Source organism: Heteronotia binoei, chromosome 18 (genome assembly GCF_032191835.1).
Source record: "Heteronotia binoei isolate CCM8104 ecotype False Entrance Well chromosome 18, APGP_CSIRO_Hbin_v1, whole genome shotgun sequence".
Classification (NCBI taxonomy): Eukaryota; Metazoa; Chordata; class Lepidosauria; order Squamata; family Gekkonidae; genus Heteronotia; species Heteronotia binoei.
In genome coordinates, this window is record NC_083240.1 from 662569 (window position 1) to 684459 (window position 21891).

General features: G+C 59.6%; 1 protein-coding gene across 1 annotated transcript; it reads right to left on the reverse strand.

Annotated features, from left to right (window-relative positions):
- Positions 1–463: 463 nt before the first annotated feature.
- RAP1GAP (RAP1 GTPase activating protein) lies at positions 464–21710 on the reverse strand. Its single transcript, XM_060259341.1, has 23 exons — positions 21693–21710; positions 17826–17861; positions 16593–16640; positions 15747–15785; positions 15194–15379; positions 14138–14241; positions 13961–14039; positions 12493–12546; positions 11976–12059; positions 11061–11161; positions 10771–10900; positions 10444–10599; positions 10234–10305; positions 9777–9863; positions 9450–9593; positions 8922–9053; positions 6400–6477; positions 4766–4875; positions 4311–4424; positions 4056–4179; positions 2990–3092; positions 2481–2581; positions 464–472 (listed from the first exon to the last, which is right to left on the reverse strand). The coding sequence occupies exons 2-23, from the start codon at positions 17841–17843 to the stop codon at positions 464–466; spliced, it is 2073 nt and encodes a 690-aa protein (XP_060115324.1). The 5' UTR covers positions 17844–17861; positions 21693–21710.
- Between the last annotated feature and the right edge of the window lie 181 nt (positions 21711–21891).

The window sequence follows — 21891 nt, forward strand, 5'->3', positions numbered from 1 at the left end:
AGGAAAGAAGGGGAAAATGTCCCGCTAGAGCACGGTAAGGAAGGAGCTGAGGGGGGGGGGGCAGGGGTCCCCACAGCTCCAGGCATTGGCAATCCATGGCTGCCCCTTTGGAGCCCCTTTGCCTGCTTCTTATTCCTCCCATCCCAGTGGAGGAAAAGCCTGCCTCAAGAGAGAGCCGTCTGAAGAGTTCTTGAAGCCTCCCGGCAAGGTTCAGAGCAGAACCTGGAGTGTGGCCTGCACAGAGACCCCGAGGAAGATCCTGCTGCTGTCCAGAGACACAAGACTCCCCCCCCCCCCCCCGCCACAGTGAGCAGCCAGCTATTATTTGAGACCACCTGGGTGGCAGGAGGGAGTCTCCCTCCCTCCCTCCTGCAGCCTTTTGCTGGGAGCCAGAATGAATCCAGAGAAGCAAACGGGTCTGACCTTGTGGGGAGGCAGCTCCGTGGAGGCCGGAGAGGGGGGGCTAGCAGCTCTGTATGGACAGACAGACACACAGAAAGGAGAACCATGTTAGCCACACCAGGGGCACCCCGCCACAGACCAGCCCCAGGGTCACAGCCTCCTCCTGACCTGGCCTCACCCCTCCCCTGAACTTCCGCTGGTTATGCCATGCGGCACCACAGCCTCAGAGCCTTATGCAGAACCAAGCCTCTTGACACCTGTTGGCAAGGGTGATGGTGCCCAAGCAAGAGGCAGTGCTGCCCAGTTCCAAGGTTCTCTGCCTAACAGGTCAGGTTGGGGCACACCTAACAGTAAAGTGGGTGGTTTGTACCAACTGCAATACCAGCAAAAACACAGAAGTCTCTGCATACTTAGGATACAGCTGCAATGTTTCTGGGAATTTTGAAGCCATGGGAGGGGCATCCTTTTTTTGGTGGGGGAGGATGGAAATTTGGGGAAACAATTCAGGCAATATGTCCTCTCCAGTCAAAGCTAGTCTTATTTTACTGATTTAACAACATAAAATGGACTGTTTATAACTTAGCTGGCATATTACATTGTACTATTTGGCATATTTATGGAATTTAACAGGATAAATGTTTTCATTTTTGTAAGGGAAACTGCAAGGACATGCAAAAGCTGAGGAAGATCTGCAGCCAAAGCACCCGTGTCTTTAATTTCAGCCTTCGGGGAGGTAGGGAAGTCAGAAGTTGAAGGTAGAGATCAAAAGATTGTGCATTATTTGGACGGAAACACTCATATAGTTACAAGAATGTTGGACATTAAGCTAAACTTTGTGAAATAGAAAACACTGAATTCTTTAAGATATTATCATTAAACACACTGTAGTATATTAACTGTTGTCAAATTATTTGCATACCTTTTTGAAAAGCTGGTGTATGTCCACAGTATATATGGCAATAGTTATTTAATGCTGTAGATTATCTTAAATTTAAAAATTGTATTACACGTTTTGAGCGAAATCCTGTCTCATTGCACTCAATCCAAAACAGGGGGAACACTGGGATTTCCCCCGGTCTACCCCCAAATTTTCAAGTTTTATCACACACAAAAAATGAGGAAAATATTTTATGGAGTCCCCCCCCCAGCGCTCCTCCAAATCTCCCAGGTTTTATCACAAAAAAGAGAGAAATTCTTCAGACTTTTCCATGCATATATTTTGAATAAGTTAAATACTTTTTAAAGACGAGTTTTTCTCATTCCAGAAAGGAAAACATTTCATGGAGTTCCCCCCCCCCCTCCAGTGCTCCCCCAAATTTTCCACTTTATCACTGGAAAAAAAAAATTAAAAGTCTGTGCTTTTAGGGTGAAAAAAACTTGCTTCAAGGAGCATTTCCTTCTAAAAAAAATTCACAGGGTTTTTTAAAAAAGTTTTCCTAATTTCATTTTTTTCCTATAGGAAAGATTTTAAAATGCCCTTGTTTAGCCCCCCACCCCACCCCAGGCCTTCACATCAACGCTTAGAGGATTCTCCAGGTATGCAAAAGGCCTGTGAATCTACCCCCACCCACCCCCGACATGGACTGATGTGGACTGAGGTCGCTTGAGGAGATATGGGGTACGGAGAGCGGCTGAGATCCAGTTAAAGGGGGAGAATGAAAAATTATAGGGGGAACCGGGAAAGCAGAAGGAAGGGGCCAGGGGAGAACTAATCAACCTCTGGGGGCGGGCAGGGGTGGAGGTGGGACCTGAGGTGGTGGTGAAGAATTCCCCAATAGTTGTTCCCCTCCCCCCCGTCATCCCTTGCGGGCAGCAAACTTGTGCAATGACAAGGAACCAATTGCAGGAGGGAGCACGAGGTGAGCACCAGCAGCCCTTCCTCCAGCCAGCTCTCACAACTGCGGCAACTCTCCGAATCCTTTCCAATTTGATGCACTGCCAAAAGATCTTCCTTTCTCCCTACCCCCGCCGTTGCACTACATCCTCCCTTCGACCCCCCACAGCTCCTCCCCTGCCAACAGTATGGGGTGGGGGCTGTGCCCGTTGTGTCCCTGAATGCCCCACGCTGAGTGACTCACCAGGTGGGGGTGCTGCTCTGCATGCTCCAGCTGGATTTTGATCTCTGGGCAAGACGGGTCTGTGGGTTTCCTGGGGTCTGGCTGGGGAGAGCGAGAAGGACCTGGGAATGGGATGGGAGGATAAGAAGCAGGCAAAGGGGCTCCAAGCCATGAGACAGGGAGCCACAATCAGGTTGCTAGGAGACTGACTTGAAGCCAGGGGCCGGGGGGGCGTTGATGCTGTCTTGACATCTTGGGCTGGTCCAAAGATTCCACACTTGCCATTCCCTGTAGTTCCTCTAAATCACCTTTATGGGTGGTTACACCTTCACCACCAAGGCAATCCATCCGTTGGCATGCCCTGAGAGGGGTGGGGAAAGGACATGCATCCTCCCAGTCCAACTGCAAAGGCAGCTGGGTGTTGCTCCCACGAAGGGTGTGGGCTCCACGGATGGCCTTGCCCAAAGCTGTGCTCTCTGCAAGCCTTAGCAAGCTAAGATTCCACCCCGGAGGGTGTTCGGCGGGAATACCTGGAGAGCTGCCGCCACTGGTGGTGCTCAGGCTGTCGTCCAACCAGGTGCTGTAGATGAAGGAGTCACGCTTGTGGGGCGTCCCTGATGAGGACTGGCTCTCCTGCACACACAAAAAGGAAACGATAATGTGTGTTGGGGGGCTGTGGAAAACCAGCTCTTCCTCCTCCTCCTCTCACCCCCAATGTGACCAACACGGGTGGACTGGATATTATGGAGGGGGGCTGGGGGGGGCGCTCCAAGTGAGGCACACGCAGGCACCGCTACCTGCCAGTCCTCCTCCAGGGTGGCCCCTCTTGCTGGAGCTCCTCCCAACTGTCCACTTGCCCCGCCCACTAGCCATCCCCCATTCTGTGCACCAGCTTGCTTTCTGGCAGGCATCAGGCAACGTGGCTTAATGCTGCAAATGATTAACCAGGCTGTGCTTTGTGCTTCCTCTATCTGTGAAAACACGACTGCCAGAGAAAACCACCCACTCCCCTTCCCGTGTCCTCCCAGGCCAGCCTCTCTTTCTCTCAGGGTCACCCTACAAGAGGCAAGATGTCGCGATCCTCACACCCTAATCCGTCCCTTCATGTGATCCTCCCAACAACCGTGCGAGGTAGGCCAGGCAGGGTGGGGGCTGGCTCAAAGACCCCGAGTGAATTTTATGGAAAATGGAAATATCCATCCGGGGTCTTCTTGCCAGGCCAGTCCCCCAACCCACATCACAACCTGGCCCCCACCCTGACCAACACCTCTTGAAACCTGGCAGCGTCCTGAAAGTATCTAGAAGGTGCCTACACATTAAGGGTGATAAGCTGCTTAAGGCAGTAACAAATTGCCAATGGCTTCACAGCACCTGTTCTTATACTCCTAAATCCATCGTCATTTGTGGCTTTGAGAAGGAGATCTGCACTAAAAAGACTGGCATGGAATAATCTCATGTTCCATAAGAGAGGGCAGAACAAACCCAGGGCCTGAGGAGGGTTGCGGATGGTCTGAGGACCACTGGCCTCCCCCACCCCCCACCCCCTGCTGGGTCTCTCCCAGCTTCCCTGCCCCCCCAGCCCTCAGAGCCACTGACCACACCAGCGTCGTCTTCGTGGGCACCTTCCTGTTCTTCCACCACGCTGCCAAAGCTGCTGGCGCTGGACGAGGAGCGGGAGAAATCCCGCAGGGCCTCTGGCTTGGGAGTGGCAGGATCCGGCCTGCTGGGGAGACGGAGCCATGAGGAGAACGAGCACCAACCAACACCAGCCATGCCCCAAACGGGGGGGGGGGGGGCTGGGACTGATGGCCGTTCTCACCCCCATTGTGGGACGGGGGGATGGAGGCTGACCTGTTCTTGGTGGTGGGCATCTCAGGGGAGCTCTGGTTGGACGAATCCTCCGACTTCGGGTCCTGGGTCACGTGCCCACTGTCGGGGGGTTTCTGCGTGCCAGTCGGGCTTTCCCTGGGGGGCACACATGCGGGTCGGTCCCCCACTCCAGTCAGACTCCCCCCCCATGGAATCCCCTGCAATGTCCAGCCCCTCTTGGAGGTCACAGAAGGAGTTGTGGGATTTACAAGCCCCCCCCCAACTGACAGAGGGATCTCTGGGGTGATGAGAGAGCAGGGGTCCCTTTGCCACCAGCCGGGAGAACTTGTGGGAGGGGCAGAACAGAACCAGGCCCTGAAGACTGCTGGACTGCCGTCTGTGAAGCCCCCAGGAGAGAGACACCCCCCTCCCCTGCAAAGGCAAGCAGGAAGCAGCTCTGGCTCCTTCTCAGCCCCCTCCCTGCCCCACGGACCCACCTCTTCTCCTGCACCTCCTGGATGTTCTCAATGCCGATTGCGCTGCTCCGCCGGGAGCTGAAGGGCCCCGACTTCTTGCGGGTCGGACTCTTCCCAGGGACGATCAGGGACTGGAAGAGATTCGTGCCCATCAGGCTGGGGGGGGGGGGGAAGCAGCACCCCCATGGAAGAGGGGTGAGCAGATGGCGGCAGTGGGGTGGGCTGCCTCAGAAGATGCCTCTGTGGGGCATAAGCGAGGCTCATCACCCCACGGGGGATGCTGGAGGCAGGACTGGGTCTCTCCCCAAAGGACACGAAGCAGCATCCCTTGTGGGGCTGGGGGTGGGGAGAGCAGCCCAGCCAGGCAGGCACCTCCCTGCCCCTCTTCTAGGACCCTGGGGTCTCAGCCCCCCCCCCCCGCATATGGCCCAGCCCTGGAGAGGAGGCTGCAGCCCTCTTAAGGCAAGGGGGAAAGGACTGAGGCAGGTGGCAAAGGCAGATGTGACCCCCCCAGCCACGCACAATGGACTCACACATCACTCTGTGAAGGGGTGGCAGAGGGTCTCTGTCTGGGGGAGGGGGGCATAAGGACATGCTGCAGAGCGCCCCCCCCCAAAGAGAGAGGAGCTCCATGCTGGCCCACTGCGGGGGGGTGGGTGGCGGGAATCCAGCAGCTGCCACCATGTCTCTTTGCTGGGATCAAGGCAAAAGTCCCACAGCAAAGAGGCTTCCCTTAATGTGCACCCCCCCTCGCACAAAAAGGGCCTTTCTTTGCTCCCCCCCATTGTTTTGCTTTGCTTAACGTGCAGCCAGAAGGACAGCCCCTGGCCAGCCCAAAGGCTTTGGGGGGGGGGGAACCGCTTTGTGGGGTCTTTCACGGAAATTCATCCCACAGGTAGGAGTGAGGTACATCCATGCTGGGTGGGGGGAGGAGGGGCAAGGGTGGCATGCAGAGGGAAAGGGGGGGTGGCAAAGGAAGGGGAAGAGGAATGTGGGTTCAAACAGCAGAACTGGCCCCCTCCCCCCCCGAACTTTGGACTTCAAGGCCTTGGGGTGAATTTTCTCCTGCTGGGGGCTCCCCGCTCTCCGCCCCCCCCCCAAGCAAGAACAAGCGAAACAAGCAAATCCCGGGCAGTCAGGCGGGAGGGCTCTCGACCCCATCCCTCAGCCACCCTCTGGGGCCCTGAGCAACTTTCTTGCCTCGATAGTTGGAAGGGAGGGGGCGGGAACCAAGCAGGACTTTTGGTGGGGGGGGCAGGGGCAGGAGACCACTCCCCCTTTATACGGCTGCTGCTCTTTGGTGAAGGAGGAGGAATTTCAGTGAAGATTTCAAACTTTGCAGACTGGCTTACTCATCCCATCTGGCTAACTTTTACCAGTGGATTTTCTCCACATTTCTTGTAAGGGGGGCAGGAAACGGTTCCGGGACCCACAAGACATAACTCAGCGAGGGGGAGCACCTTCTCTCCCAGGGGGGGCAGCGATTTGCAAGGTAGTCCCTCTTGCCGCTTCCCCAAGGATCGGGGCCCCTGCCACCCACAGGGCCATTCCCACCACCAGCCAGCCAGTGTTGCAGGGCGGGGCATGTGACCCCCCCATAATGCCTGGGAGGAGGAGGAGGGGGGCAAGAGGCTGAGAAAGAAGAAAGCCGAGACCTCTTCTATGGTTCCTATGCCTATGGCACTGCCCCGACGTCCGTACCTACTTGGCGCTTTTCCGGGGACAAGCAATGACTGGCAAGCGGGCAGAGAGGGCGAGAAAGACAGACAGACGAGGGGAGGGGAACAGAGAGAGAGAGAGAAAGAGAAGAAGAGTCATGCAAACAAAATGGCGCTCGGTCATCATAGCAACGGCAAAAAGGAAGCAGCCGCCTGCTCTCTTCCCTGGAGGGGGGGCCTTGAATCAGCCTGGGGAAGGGGGTGAAGAGGCGGGACAAGCGGCCCCCCTCAGGGGCCCCTGCTGAGCAGCTGCAAGCGGGGAAAGCACAGGGGAGTTCTGTGGGGGCTGGCACGCGAGTGCTCGAACAGGACGCCTGCCATCTTGCTGTTGGGTTGCCAACTCTGGCTCTGGAAATCCCTGAAGATTTGGGGGTGGAGCTGGGGAGGACCTCAGAGGGATATAATCTGTGGGTACTTCCATTTGCACCAGGAGAGCTGTTCCTGTCCTGTCTGGACACACGCTGCAGCCCACCTGAAGGGTAAATGGGCAGTGGCGGCAGGCCTGGCCGGAAGGGCATGAAGCCCAGTCAGGAGTCCCACTGCCGGCCAGGCTTGTGCCTCTTCTCCCTTTCATCTCAGCCTTCCGTTGCCCTCTTTCTCTGCACGCGCCACACAATTCGCCCTCTGCTGGGATCATCTCACCACCACCACCACCACCCCCCCTCCAGCACAACCACTGGCTCTTGCCAGGCAGCCACTTGCTGGGGACGGCCCCCCCCCCCCCCGCCCATGGGCACCAAGGGCACTGAGCACTGGCTTCCCTGCCCCCTGCCCTGGCCCAGATTGTTCTTCAAGGGCTGCTGTGGCTTCGTTCCAGTCCCCTCTGCCTTCCTGCCCCACTGTGATCCTCTGGGGCAGCAGGAGAGCTTCTGCACAGCCGGGCAATCACAAAGCAGGAGTCAAGTGGCACCTTTAAGACCAACCAATTTTTATTTAGAACGTAAATGTAAAATGGTACAAGGACAGAACAGTAAAATTAACAAATTGAGCACACCAGTCATCGTACCATTTTACCTTCTCAACCCCTGCCTACCAGATCATTTTACTTCGCTGCCATTGGTTCTTAAATCTGTACCCTGTTGCATTCTGGGCCACTGCCTCCCAGCTCTGTGTGGCTCTGCTCAGCTCTGTAGGGCTTTGCTCACTGTGCTGGATTCCTCGTCTGATGAAGTGTGCTTAAGAGCACACAAAAGCTTACCTTCTAAATAAAAATGGGCTGGTCCTAAAGGTGCGACTTAACTCCTGCTTTGTTCAGCTGCTTCAGACCAACCCGGCTGCCCACCTGGATCCACCCTGCAATTGCGGCTCCTCTTCTGGGCTCCTCCGTCTTGCATGGCCCAAGCGGGAATCCCCCTGGCAGCCGGGAGGCCGGAACCAGCCCACAGTCTCTGGAGCTCTGGCACCATCCTGTGGCTACTCTGACAAAGTGCACACTCTAGGCCATTCCTGGGGGCTGCTTCTGCTGTCCCTGTGGGTCTAGGCCTGAGTTCATTTGCCACACTTTGGGGGGGCTTTCTGAGCACCCACACAAAAGTGTTGGCTGGTCCACTTTTCCCTGGTTTTGCTTTGGTCTCTTGTGAAAGGCGACAGACAGAGCCGATCTGCAGTCGTGTGGACAGGAGTTCAAAAGCAAGTGGGGGAAGGTGGACACTTCCACCCCGTGCCTTTTATTCCTGGCATCCCTCCCCAGCCCAGGGGGCTCTTTGCCATTTTGTAAAGTTGTTCCTTGTTTGCCTCACTGTCGAGTGAGAAGTCCCTCCAGCCAGCGGTGCTGGGCAAAGCCGAGAATGCACAGGGAGGGTGGAGGGAGGCCATGACTGGGTTGCCCCGCGATTTCTCTGAACGTCTCTGCCTCCTCCCTGCAGCGGCAACGACTGCACAAGGGGAAGCCTCTCTGTGCTGAAGCCACCTGGCCACAGAACAGAGGCAGCCACGGGATTCTGCTGCACCATTCCCTGAACCGGACTTGGGCCAGGGGCTGCGATGAACAGTGTGGAAGATGGAGCTCCCACCCCTCTCCGGAGAAAGCTTCAAAGGAGCCTCCTACCCCCCCCCCCCCCGTGCCTCAGTCCAGACGGCGGGGAAGCTGAGCAGGCCAGATCCTCACCAGCAGCCACGGGGCCAGACAGCTTCACTGGGGGAGGGGGGCAGATTCCTCTTGAAAGAAGGACCCCTTGCTGGAAGAGGAAGGGGGCAGCTTTGGCTGGCTTACACTTTCAGATGCCTCCCTTCCAAGGCTATTTAGGAGCCGCTTAGCAGCCCAGAAAGCTGGGACTGGTTCAAAGGTCAACTCTGGAAGGGTTTGGGGGGGGGAGCAGGAGGGGGCAGATGAGGCTCTGGGATGAGGAGGCAACAGAGGAGTGGGGGAGAAGAGCCGCTGGGGAGGGGAGGGGAGGGGGAAAGGAAGGAGCTGCAGTGCTGGAGGGTGGGGGGAGGGGGGGAGCGCAGGGGGCACTCACTATGCCCGCAGCTTTGGCAATGTCTGGGTTGTTGTGTCCGAAGCTGCCGCTGTGGCTGGTGGAGACGGTGTTCTGCCTCTTGTTGCTGAGGCCCACGGCGTCCATCGACTGGCTGCGGCTGCGGATCACCCGCTGCAAGGAGGCCCACCGGCCGTCATCCTCCTCCTCCTCCCGGTGGGGCAGGCCCCCTCCCCCCACAGCTGGGCAAGCTCCCCTCCCCCAGGACCTGAGCCAAGCCACCGCCCCACAGCAGGCCACGTCAAGCACCCGAGCTCTGGGGCTGGCCCTCGGAGGCCAGAGGGACTCACGGTTGCCCTCCAAGCACCAGAGAGGCCAGAACGGCCCCCAGGGCTCAGCAAAAAGCCCCTTGCTGCTTTGGACAGGGTCTCATCGATGCCCGGGAAGACTTCCTGCCCGCCTTTCCAGCTAACAAGGAAGGTTCAGAAGGTGTTCCCAAGGTAGGGAAAGAGCCCCTCTCCTTGGTAAGGGCTGGCTGGCTCTTTGGGGGGGACCTCCTTTCTCTCTCACCTTGAAGGACTCAAAGAAGCCCCCGCTGCTCCCCCCACTGCCGTTCTCCAGCTTGTCCTCGTCTCCCCCCAGCCCCATCATGGCCTGGCTGTTGAGTTGCAGCTCCTCATAGAGGGTCTCCAGAAGGGCAGTCCGCGTGCGCTCCTGCAGGGCGGGGGAGAGGAGGTGACGGGCAGCGCAGGGTGGGACCGGGGCCAGGTGTTCTGTGCTCTGAGGATCCCCTGCTGGCCCCAGAGAAGGAGGCGGGGGGGGGGCTCTGACCCCTGGATAGGGACTGCTCTTTGCAGGACAGCCCCCACCTGCGAGGGTCCCAACCCGGCTCCTCACCTCCAGCTTGGCAAACTTCTCCGCCTTGTAGCAGGCGTATTCCGCATTGATCAGTTTGGTCAGGAGGAATTCCTGGAACTCAGGGCCCTACAGGGGGGGCGGGGAGAGGATAAAGGGGAGGCAAAGTGGAAAGAGGTTATGGGGGGGGGGAGTTTCTGCCTTGCCTTTCCTTTGTCATCTCGACTAGAGGCCCTCCAACCCAGGCCCTCACCAGGGAGGGGGCTGCCTCGCGTGCCCCCAGGGGGAGAGGTGGCGGCAGCAGCCCCTGCGGCAAGCGGGAAGCATCCCAGAGCCTGAGAGGCCACAGGCAAGAGGGCAGGTGGAGCTGGCCCTTTCAGGCCTGCCGGAGGGCTTGATGGGAGAATCCACCGGGCCTCCAGTCTTCCAAGCTGTGCCCAAGCTTCCTGGTCCTTCCCTTTGGCGTAATGGGCCCAGACTTCCTTCCAGCACATCTCACCTTCCGGAAGACAGCTGGGTTGGGCAGCTGGGGCCCAAAGAAAGGCACGTCATCCCGGGCGGTGACGGAGACCTGCCAAGAGAGACAGAGTCCGTTCCGTCCTGCTCTGGCCTCAGCCCCCCCACCCAGACCCAAGGGCGTGGCCACGTAGAGCCCTCCCCCCAGCAGGGCGGGAACAAAGAGAACCCCCGGCTGCCCCTCCCCCCTCACCTTGTAGAGGGTCTGCTCTGTGCAGGGGCTCTCCGCTTGCACCACCACATAGGCGTGCAAGAAGTTGGAAGCAATCATGTCTGGGACGAAGGGCGTGTTCTCGTCCTGGAAGACGATGGCGACGATGTCATTGCCGATGTGCCGTTTCCGTTGCAACTGAGCGGGGGGTGGGGGGAGAGAGAGACGGTGACTGGCGTGGCCCTGCTCCCCGGCTGCAGGAGAGGGCGAGGATCGGGGCTGGCAGGGCCGGGGCTGGAGAAGCAGGCAGGAGAGAAGCCCCCCACCGTGAAGGAGGGCTTCTGTCCTGAGACCCCGGCTGGTGCTCACCTGCTGGGCATCCCCTTCGGTGTAGGGCAGTTTGGTGGAGACATGGAACATGATCTCTTTGTTCCGGAAGTTGCAGTAGATGGACTCTGTCCCGGTCTGCCCGTGGGTCACATCCAGCCCTCCCCGGAACCTGTGGCCGTGGAAAGAGGGAGGCAGACCCGCTCAGCTGCTCTCCTTCCCGTGGGAGGGGGCTGAGGGATACCTCCCCCTCCCCTTGAGAACGCTGCCCTTCTGCCAGCCCCCAGCCAACTCCTCCAGTGGGGCAGCTGCAGAGAATGTCCACAACATACCCCTTGAAATCCTGAAGTTTGACCTTCTGGCCCAAGAATTCCAAGAACTCCACGAAGGCCGAGCTCTCTTCGTTGGTGCTGAAAAGCTCCTCTTCGGAAGTCTGGAAGGCAGAGCCAAACAAAGGGGGGTGGGGGCGACTCCTACACAGAGGGCCTGGGGCAGTCATGCCCCCCCCCCCCCCCGATTTCACAGGTTTGTTGAACCCCCCTGTCTGTCCTGCAACTTGCCTCACGGGACACATTTCCTACTTGCAGCCCGGACCACCAGAGGGCCCCCCCTCCCTCCCTCCCTCCTGCAGAAGGGAAGCCCCCCATTTCCCATCGAAGAGAGGGGGGAGGAGACCCGGATTGTGGCACGTTCCCCCCTCCCTTGGGAAGCGGCTGTCAACGCCAGAGCTTGCCATGCCCCCTCCTGAAGGAACTGCAGATGTGGTTCAGCAGTGCTGCTGCCGTGATTTCCCAGAGATGAAAGCCACGGGGAGGGGGGCAGGGGAAGGGAAATGCTCCCCCCTCCTCCACTAGATCAGTCAATGTAGCAGCTCTTCAAAGACCCCGAAGGGAGAGGCAGGGTGAGGGGGGAAGGGGCTGCACTGGCTGGGGGGGAGAGGGCGAAGGCTCAGAATGTTTGCCCAGGTGGAGAGGGCTGTGCAGAGGGGGGAGAGTTGAAGGCCCCCAGCCGTGTGCGGGGTGTGTGTGTGCTGGAATGACAGGAGGGATGCCCTCCATGCGCCTGGGGCTTTCTTCCGGGGGGGGGGGGGGTCCTGTGCCCATAACAGTAGGAGGCACAAAGCCTCCTCTGCACTGCCAAGGAAGGATTCAAACCTGGATCCCTTGACCCCCCCCCCCCCATCTCTGCCAGGGCCCTTCCTGGATTCCCTGCCTCCCCTCCCCTGCTCTGCTCTGCCTCACACCCACCTGGCCCAGCTTCTGGTAGATGACCCCAAACTTGAAGTTATTGCTGATGACATGCTCGTCAAAGGTCACAATGAGGCGGGAGGCCTGGAGGGGGGGGGCAGGAAGAAGACAGGTTGCCAGCACCCCCAGAGACCTCGCTCCCCCTCCACCCAGCACAGCACCCCAGCCTGGCCCCCCCGCAAGCCAAACAGGCTTGAAATGGCTCTCGGAAAGCACGGCCTGCAGCAGGGGAATCCAAAGCCCCTCCAAACACGAGAGCCCCCAGCCCAAAGGACCAGCTTCATGTTGGCTTCATGTTCTCCTCCGGCCAGCACCAGAGAAAGCGGCCCCTGCACCCATGCCAGCCCAGGCATCCGCCAAATCGTGTCCTGTGCCCCCCACCCCCCGGTCTGGTGGTGGCTGCACCTGGCCCCTGTTTGCCCTGCTGCTGATTCTGGGGGGATCTGCCCCAAGACACTTTCGGGGCTCCCAGTCGCTGCCTGCTCAGATCTCCCCAGGACAGGAACTCCTTTCTTACCTTTGGGTACAGGACGGGATAGAAGCGGTCGACATTGACATCCTCACACACCAGCTGCAGTCGGGGAGGGAAGCAAAGAACCAGGACATCACACACGGGGATCTGGTTCCCTCCACCAAGAAGTCCCCCCCCCTTGCAGCCAAGGGGCTCCCCCCGTCGTGAGCAGAGCCAGGCTGGCCAGAGGCAGCAGTCAGAGAGGGAATCAGGCTGCAGCATCAACAGCAAAACCCCCAACCTGCCTGGCTCCTTTGCCCCATGCTGGGGGGGCGGTCTTTGGGGTGGACCTTTTCTGCTTTTCTGCTCTGTCCTGGGGGGTCCCTGGTCAGCCCCACCTTGAGGGCAGGATTCTCATGAGAACAGACACATGGAAACCAGGAGTCTCTTTGCCTCCTTCAAAGTCCCACATGAACCACTAGAACCCGGGGCTGGAGGGAGAGGGCGAGTCTCTTCCATCTCCATAGCACATCAGCGCTCTGGCTGAAAAGGTCAGGAGCTGATTTACGCCAGGTGTCGGCTGGAAACCTTGCATCTCTGCCAAAGATCACTCATGATTCTCTTGCAAGATCATTTAAAATCAACCTAACCCCTCTTGAAATGAGTAAGTATCACAGAATCCAAATGATACTCAACTGAGTGCACACGTAAATGAAAGCAGCAAAAGGAAGACACGCGCCACCCCTCACTATGAACCACCCTAAGATTAAAAGATAAAATGCTTTTTCTGAGTTTGCCACCAAAGCGCTTTCAGAGAATCGGGTGTCCTGGGCCGTGTTCCCTCTAAGATGAGTTGGTGTGAGCTAGCTCACAGTGTTCTGGCTCGCACATTTTGTTTTAGCTCAGGAAAAATAGCCCCAGAGCAAACTAATCCATGCACCAGCTCACAACTTTAATGCCAGGTAGCATTTTTGCTTGCAAGACTCCACAGGTGAGAGGGAGCATCTCTAGGTTCTGGGTGTGGCTGTCTTATATTGGACTGTCTAGGGGGCTCCCCCAGACCCCCCAGCACTGCCAGATCCTTTCTGAGGCACCCAAACTTCAGGATTTCAAATATGCCAAAGTCACATGACTATCAAAAGGGATTACTTCATCTCCTCAATTATATAAGCATTTCCAAGTTTAGAATTAACTTTCTCAGCAGGGCCGCAAGCTGGCGATCTGCTTGTTCCTCACTTGGCAAGATTCATTTCCGGCCAGGCCTCCAGTGATTCCACGCTCCTCCCAAGGATGTCACCATTAGAACCTGGCCAACAGGGCAAGTCTGTGTTTTGCAGGGACGGCTTGAGGGGCGGGGGGGGGGGGGGAGCGAGCACACCGGGCCTTTCAGTGCGGTCCCCCGGGGGTAAAGGCAGAGAGAAGCTGCAACCTGCCCTGGACCAGAGTCTGCCTGCCCCCTGGCCTGCCAGAAAGTGCCCCCCATCTGGCTAAAGCCCCCCAGCCCAACTGCCCCCCCCCCCGTCCCCAGACTTGCCTTGGCCATCTGCACCACGTTGGGAAACTCCGTCAGGCACGAGATGGGAATGACGTCATGGTATGTTCGGGATTTGGTCCTGCAGGGAAGGTGCCAGTCCATTGAGGGATCCCACACCCTGCGTGTGCGTGAAGAGGTGAAGACCCCCCTTGCCTTCCAGCCCCTCCTCCCACTCACCGCAGGAGCAGCCGCAGGTGTTCCTGGTCCCCGATGACATCGTACTTGAGCGAGAAGACCAGGTGCCCCAGCGCAGCATCCACCGAGTAGTAATTGAAGTGCTCCTGGGCAGCGGAGAGGGCAAGGGGGGAGAGAGTCAAGCCACAGGCCCTGGTTCTCCTCATTCCACCCTCCCCTCGCTTCACTGAGGGCCTGCAGGCTATAGTGTTATTGGGGGGGGGGGGGAATGCTCCCTTTCTCTCCCTACTTTGCTCCTTGCATAATTCTAGAATAGCCCAATCTGGCTCCCCCTCAGCCATCTCTCGTCCAAACGGAAAGATTCTTTGCCGGGAAGGGAAGGGGCTTCCCACCCAGTCCCTGGATCCCCCAGCGCAAGGATTCCAGTGGGAAGAGCTTCCGGGGTGGGGCCAGGCAAGGAGGATGTAAGGAGAGGGTCAGAATTCTGTGGGCAGGCCCCTCTTGCCCCCTTCCTGCAGCAGCCTCTGCGCTTCTCTGCACCCCCCAGGTGTTTGCAGTCCACCTTCAGGAGGCTGGGAAGGGCAGCCAGGAGGTGAGGCATAAGCTCCGAGGCTGCCTCTGGCACTACCAGCAGCCCCACCCTTGGCACACGAAGACACAGAGGCACCCTGGCTCCCACTCGGAAAGGCCTGGGAAAGGAAAACAGGGAGCCGCTCGCAGCCAGACAGGCCCCCAGGCTGGGTTTCTCAGCCAGCTGGCTAGGAAGGTGCCGGCAGCCACACGCAGCCTCTGGCATTGGGGGCAGGGCACAGGTCAGGAGGGGAAGGGTCTGGCTGTGCCCAGCAGCGGGGCCTCTAACACAAGCAGAGCTGCCGGCAGCACAAAGCACGGGGACTGAGAGTGGGTAGGGGGCGGGGGGAGGCACCCAATGCTGACGGGCACTTCCTGCTCCTCCACCCCAAGGTTTGCTTCTCGGTCTGCCTTTCTCTGCCTCTCCCAGTGCAAGTCTACAGCTGACTCCCTGGGCCTGGCCGGCAGTTTCCACTGAATGGAGACTGGCCACTCAGAGCTGAGCCTAGACCAGGCAAAGGGGCTCACCTTGCCCAGGAAATGCTTCCTGTAGATGGTGGCCAGGTGGTTGCACTCCAGCTTCACCTTGGAGGTCGGCGACTGGAGCTGCTCCATCTCCAGGACGCCCGTCAGGTCATGGTTGGTGCCCTCGATCCAGTAGCCCCCAAACTGGGGGAGCAAGATGAGGGGGAAGGGCCCCTCTCGGTTCAGCACCTGTGAAATGGGGGGAAGGCAGAGACAGCTCCAGCCCAGCCCCCAAAAGAGGCTCACTGCCCAGCCTGGCCCATCTGCTGGATGTCTTGGGGCGGGGGGGGGGGGATGGGCACCACAGCACCGGCTCTTAAAGAAAGGGGGCCAATCCCCCAAGCAGGGTCTGGTGCACTAATGTGAGCCCGTCCTGTCTCTCGTGCTGAACTTGGCCCCCATATGGGGCAAGAGACCCAGAGAACGGGGCTACTTCAGATCATGGCTGGACTTTTGCAGCTCTCTGGGACCAGCCAGGTTTGCAGAAAAATGGGACGCTTCCACAGCTGACATCTTGTCATGCCCGGCACAGCACAGCACGCAGGCTTCTCCGTACCTCGTGGACGCTGGGATAGGGGATGTAGTCCTCTTCCGTCTGCAGGGCACAAAGCAAAGGCCTGTCAGTGGACGTCGTGGGAGAGAGACAGACACACCCGCACAGCCCCTCCTTTGCATGACTTGGGGGGAAGGGCCCCTTACAGGGGAGCACAGTGGCCTTGAGCGTGGGGCCAGATTGCTCCCAGCCCCAACAGAGCACAAGGAGAAGCCTGTTGTGTTCCTGCCAGCGAAAAGGAGGAGGGGATTCCGCCCGGCTTGATGGTGGGAGGATTTGCTTGAAGTCCAGCGTTCCATGAAAGCTTCTCTCTCACACCCATCCCCACTCCAGCGAGGGGGGGACAAATGCCAACTGGCGCCCAGGAGGACAGTTGAGCGGGCTGCCCCACTGACCCGCAGGGAAGGGGGGATCCTCAAGGGCCAGAGCAAGGCCACTGAGAGCCCCCCCCCAGGCATTCCCCTCCAGCTCCTCCCAGTGACCCCTGGGGGGGGAGCGCTCCAGAGCCCTGTGGGGCATCTGAGGCCAAGGCTAAGAGAGGAGCTCAGAAAACAGCAACAGCCCCCCCCCCCCCGCCAGCCCAGGAATGCCCCAACAGCACGGCCTACCAGGCAAGGGCTGAGGGGTGGGTCTTGGTGATATACCCCACCCACCGACTGCCAAGGGGGGAGGGACAACAGGCAAGCAGAGGTGGACGGAGGTGGCTCAGTTCTTCGCAGTCCTCACCAGACCACCCCCCCCCCCCAGTCCTCTGTGGCCAGGTGGGCGGGCTGACAAGTGGAGAGCCCAGCAACTGAGAGGGGGGCACCAACAGAGGGGAAGGGGCCTGCAAAAGACTGGGAAACAAACCTTCAGAGGAGGCGGGAAGGAGCATCGCTGCTCGTCCATCCTGCTGCCCTGTAAGACACGCAGACGGGCCACAGTCAGTGCTTGGCGGAGCCCTGGCAAGAGCCGCATGGGGGGTGAATTTCTCTTCTGCCCCCACTCCGATGCCCACTGTGCCTCAGGCTCCAGGTTCTGCCACTGGCGCTGTTTCTACTGTGGTGTCGGCACCCATATGCAGTTGGTGACATTTCTCAGCTCTGGGATCCGTGCTGGGTGCAGGTGGGTGCTGGTCTCCGAGTTCCCACCCACTCTGGCTCTGGCTAGGACTTGACATGGACCGCCTGGGGTCAGCCCTGGAATACACACTCACTCACTCTGCACTGCTCAAAAGAGGGTGCCTCTGAGCATGTGGAGACCGCATTTTCCATCACAACCACCAAGCAGCTCAGTGCGAGCAATTCGGACTTCTGACACTCCCCCCCCCGCCTTTTCTTCCTGCCTAGAGAGCCCCACAGTAAGTTCCTCAGTTTCCTAAGCAGAAATCTGTTCTTTGCTGCTGCTTTTCCCTCCCAGAGCGCCAGGGAGCCACTCAACACCAGCTCCATCTGACATGTGCACAACTGCTCAGCATTTGGCACTGGAGGGTGGGCGTGCCAGGACCTGAGAGATTGGCTCCAGCTCTTGATTAATCTGGGATTTCTGTGCACCCCGCCCCCCCCCATCCGAGGAAGAGCTCCAGTGAACTTGCACTTGAGCCCCACTTCCAAGGGGGAGTGAATGTGTCTCGCAGCCAGGCCTCCCTCACAGGGCTGTTGTTGAGAGAAGGAGGAGCTTCTACAGCTCTTTGTAATCCTCATAGAGTAATTAGATGCCAATGCCCACACTCCCCCTGGGCCCGTTACACGCCAGCCACGTGCAGCCAGATGTGTGCAGCCCTGGTTGGCTCCTTCTTGCAAAGGGACGGCCTCACAGACAGACCTGGCAGAGGAGCATCCCCTGTAGGCAGCCCAAAGGGCTTCTAATTGGTCTCCTTCTGGCTGCGCCTAAAACAAGGCATGACGTGGGTTTTGTTCTCGGAGTTCACCCTAAGCTCCTCCTTCCCTTCCCCGGTGGCCACTCAGTGTCTGCCAATGAGTGCCCCTTCCCGGGTTGTTTGCTGGCCCACAGTTCGAGTCACTACCCTGGAAGGCCCCCAGTTCGAGTCACTCACTACCAGACACGGGTGCGAGCCCAGGCATGCTAGAGGGGCTGACTCACCTGCATCTTTTCAATCATTTCAAACAGCTCAGTGTTCTGCAGACAAGACAGAGGGGAGAAAGAGGTCAGACGGGAAGCTCCACTCCCCCCCCACAAAGGGCCCTAAGAGCACACCAACCCCCCCCCAAAAAATGACCCCAAGAGCACATGGAAGTGGCCGGCGCTCACGGAACACCTTCAATGGGCAATGAGTTCTGACCGTTCACAACCATCTCATGAGGTAGGCCAGCGCTGTCCCCACTTTACAGGCAAGGACTGGGGCAGAGGCAGGACATGAGCTCAGGGCCCCTGGGACTGAGCCCCCCCTCTCTCCAGCAAGCAAGACTGGCCCATGCCTCCCAGGAGACCTCCCCCCTTCTGCAGTCGAGGAGACCACTCTGCCCAAGGGACCCCCCCACAGAAGCAGCCTCTTGGGAACACCATGGGGGAGAGAACGCCCCCCCTCTTAACTCCACGGCTGAAGAGGGGGGCAGGCCTTGGCCAGGCCTGGGAGAGAGGGGGTCCTTCGGCCCTATTCCAGGCAGGGCCCCAGCTCCGGCCGCCTGCCCAGGCCTCGCTATTTGCAGTGGAGGTGGAGGGCAGGACCCACAACTCCCCCCTCCCCAGGCCAACATGTTGCAAGGACTTCCGTGGGAGGGAGGGGGGGTTACTCACGCTCTGGTCTGCCGAGGCCGGGGCCTGGGAGGGCGGCCACTCCGGCCTCCTTCCTCCTTTGAGGCCCTCCATCTCCCCATCACCTCCCCCGGGGTGGCCAGGGGCGCTGGAGGCACCACCGAGCGCCAGCGTCTTCCCTGGGAGTGCCAGCTTGGACCCGGCAGCCCCCTCCCCTCCCCTCCCGTGCCGGCAGGAGACAGGAGGCTCCCCAGGCCCCTCCTGCTCCAGGATCTGCCTCTCTCTCCGTGTGTGTACTCTTTGGGCGGGGAGCCAGGTAATGCCGGAGGAGGAAGGGAGGCAGGCAGGCAGGCCGTCCTCCCCCAGCTGGGCTGCTGCTGCCGGCAAGGCAAGGCGGCCTCCTGCTCTGTGGGGGGGGGGGGAGGCTGCGGCCTGGACCACTGGGGTCGCCATGGCAACTGGCCTACACTCGGATGGATGAAGGGGGAGGAGGGGAGAGGAAGGCCCGGCAAGCAGTTCCCAGGGAAGCCCACCTGAGCCAGAAGGCGGGCGGGGGGGGGGGCAGGAAGTCTGGATCCCCCTCCCCTTCCAAGGCAACCAGGTAGTCTGTCCCTCCCAGCTGCCCCTCCAGAGACGTCTGTGAAAAACTCCTTGGGGCCTAACGGGGGGGGGGGGCTCATTCATTGATAAGGGAAAGCAGTATAGCTCAGCCCCATTGGAGGGGAGGGGAAGGGAGGGGGCCCAGGCTGGGTAGAGGACCCCTCCCCTCCCTCCCTCCGTCACCTGGCTGGGGGGGGGGCTCCTCCTCAGAAACTCTGAGGGAGCAGACCTCTGAGCAGGTGCCAAGGGCTTCCTCCTTGCCCCCAAGCAACCCTTCGCCTGCCCCAGAGCTTCACTCCCCAGATGCCACTTAACGCCAGGCCAGCTCCTCTCCACCTCCCTCAGGCCCCCTCCCCAGAATCCACAGGCCCAAAGGCTGAGCCCGGGACAGGAGGCTAAGGGGGGGGGGCAGAAGCCGGCAAGGGAGACCCCTGTCTCTTGACCCCCTGGCTTGCCCCTGCTGCGCCCCCACCCTGGGCCCGCCGGCAAAGGCAACCCCTCCCCCACCATGACTGTCTTGGCCACACACAGCGGCTGGGAATATTTCTCAGCAGTCTCCTCAGGGGCCCTGCAACATTTGGGTAGCATGGCCTGATGGCCCCAGGGTGAGCTAGATGGCCACTGAAGGTCCCTCAGCACTGAGCCAGAGAAGGAAAAGCTGCTCCAAGCAGGCCGAAGCAGCCTCCTCCTGAGCCCCTCCTTCCCTCCCTGCGTGGTGCAGGCAGCCCAGAGGAGGAGGAGGAGGAGGAGGAGAGGCCGGGCCCAGGGCGCTCTGTTGACATTGGCACCCGCTCAGTGCCCAGACAAGGAGCCCTTTCACCTCCCGGCCCCTCGCTGCCAGCCTGCTGCCGGTGGATGCCCTTGGCAGAGGGGGGGGGGGTGTTCCTCAGCAGGGCAGAGCTGTCTTCCCTGCTGTTCCCAAGCACGGCTTCCTCCCCCCCCCACCAGTCAGCCCCCCTCCCCCATTTCACAGAAGGGGCAACTGAGGCACACCACGGCAATGGGAAGAACGTGCAGCTCCAAGCGAGACAGATCCAGCCCTGCCTGGGCCCTTGGAAGGAACACTGCCTCTCCTCCTCCGCAGGCAGGGCTGGGCCGAGAGGCGTGGGGGCCAGAGAACGAAGCCCCAGGGCCCCCAAATGACTCAGGCTCTCACCCCAGAGAGCTGCAGGAGGGTGAGGGTTGCTAAGGAAACCCACCCACAAAAGCAGGGACCAGGCACACACGCAGCAGTCGCCTGGCAAGGCCCTGGGAAATCAGGAGCAGGTAAAATGCACCCACCTCTGGGGCGGAGCTCAGGAATTGGGGGGGGGGCTGTAGAGGGCAATCTGGGGAGAACAGAGGGGAGGGAGAGACTGCTGGAACTGGCACAGCCACATGCGAGGAGGAGGAGGAAGAAAAAAGGAAGGAGACGGCGAGGAGGAGGCTGGATTTATACCCTGTCCTTCACTTGGAGTCTTAGAGGGGGTTACAATCTCCTTCCCTTCCTCTTCCTGCAGCAGACACCCTGTGAGGCAGGTGGAGCTGAGAGTGCCCTGAGAGAACAGCTCTAAGAGAGCAGCGACTGACCCAAGCTGGCTGCATGTGAAGACATTGAAGAAGACATTGGATTTATATTCCGCCCTCCACTCAAGAGTCTCAGAGCGGCTCACAATCTCCTTTATCTCCCTCCCCCACAACAGACACCCTGTGAGGTGGGTGGGGCTGAGAGGGCTCTCACAGCAGCTGCCCTTTCAAGGACAACCTCTGCCAGGGCTATGGCTGACCCAAGGCCGTTCCAGCAGCTGCAAGGGGAGGAGTGGGGAATCAAACCCGGTTCTCCCAGATAAGAGTGTGCACACTTAACCACTACACCAAACCACTTAACCACTACACCAAACTGGAGGAGGAGGAGGGAATCAAACCCGGCTCTCCCAGATCAGAGTCCCCTACTGTTAACCATTACACCAAACTGGTTCTGTTTGGAAAGGCAGGAGATGGAGTCGGGAGGAAAGGAGACCTTGCAAATCTGCCCCCCCCCCAATTAGCTCCGTCTGCTTTGCAAGGCCCTGTAGGAGGCTGGCTGGGGAGGGCCCGGTGGGGGCCTGGCCTGCAGATACCTGCCAGAAAGACTCCTGAGGGCCCGGCTTGGGAGCCTGACCTCAGTTTCCCTTGTGCCACAATAATGCCACCACTGGAAGTCTTGGCCAAAGTGCTCCCCTGGCCCTCTCTCAGCCGACCTTCTACTCCGCTTGGAGACGCTGCAGAAAACCCTTCCGCTGGACAGCAAGGCGAGCAATGTGGGGGGGGGGAGCACAGCTGCCTTCCCGTGAGCTGGACCACCCACCGGTCAGTGCTGCCCATGGCTTTCTTGGCAAGGCAGCTTGGCTCAAGTTTCTGGGCAAAGACCCCTCAGGGACGCTCCATGCTGATCCTGCATCGAACAGGGGGTTGGACTGGATGGCCTCTGTGGCGCCTTCCAGCTCTACAATTCTCTGCTTCGGAGCCCTGCTGGCAGGCCCCAATCCGCCCTTTTGCTCCGCGGTTTCCTGAGCTCCTCACTCCCCCTCCCCCACTCCAGCTGTGACCTGGTGCAACAGGTTGGGGGAGGGAGAACGCAGCCCCATGTGTCCTGTGCCACCAGCTGAACCAGCCTAGCACTGCGAAGAGCCTTACCTTGGGGTGGCGCACAGCAGCCTGGAGGACCACAGTGCCCGCGCGGGGCACCTCTAGCGAGGCCCCGGAGGAGGTCTGGCGCAGCCCATGGCTCTTCCTGCAAGGAGAGGGAAAGGTGCGTGAGACTGAGAGAAGGAAGGGCCTGCAAGCCTCAGGGCTGCCCCTCTTCCAAGGCAGGGAGGGGAAAGGCCCAGGCAGG

Excerpts from the sequence above, each read along its gene's own strand:
- RAP1GAP (XM_060259341.1), bottom strand. Across the intron at positions 15,380-15,746 it reads CCTATCCCAGCGTCCACGAG|GTGCTGAACCGAGAGGGGCC; the intron begins GTACGGAGAAGC and ends CCCATTTCACAG. Across the intron at positions 4,180-4,310 it reads ATGCCCACCACCAAGAACAG|GCCGGATCCTGCCACTCCCA; the intron begins GTCAGCCTCCAT and ends TCTCCCCAGCAG.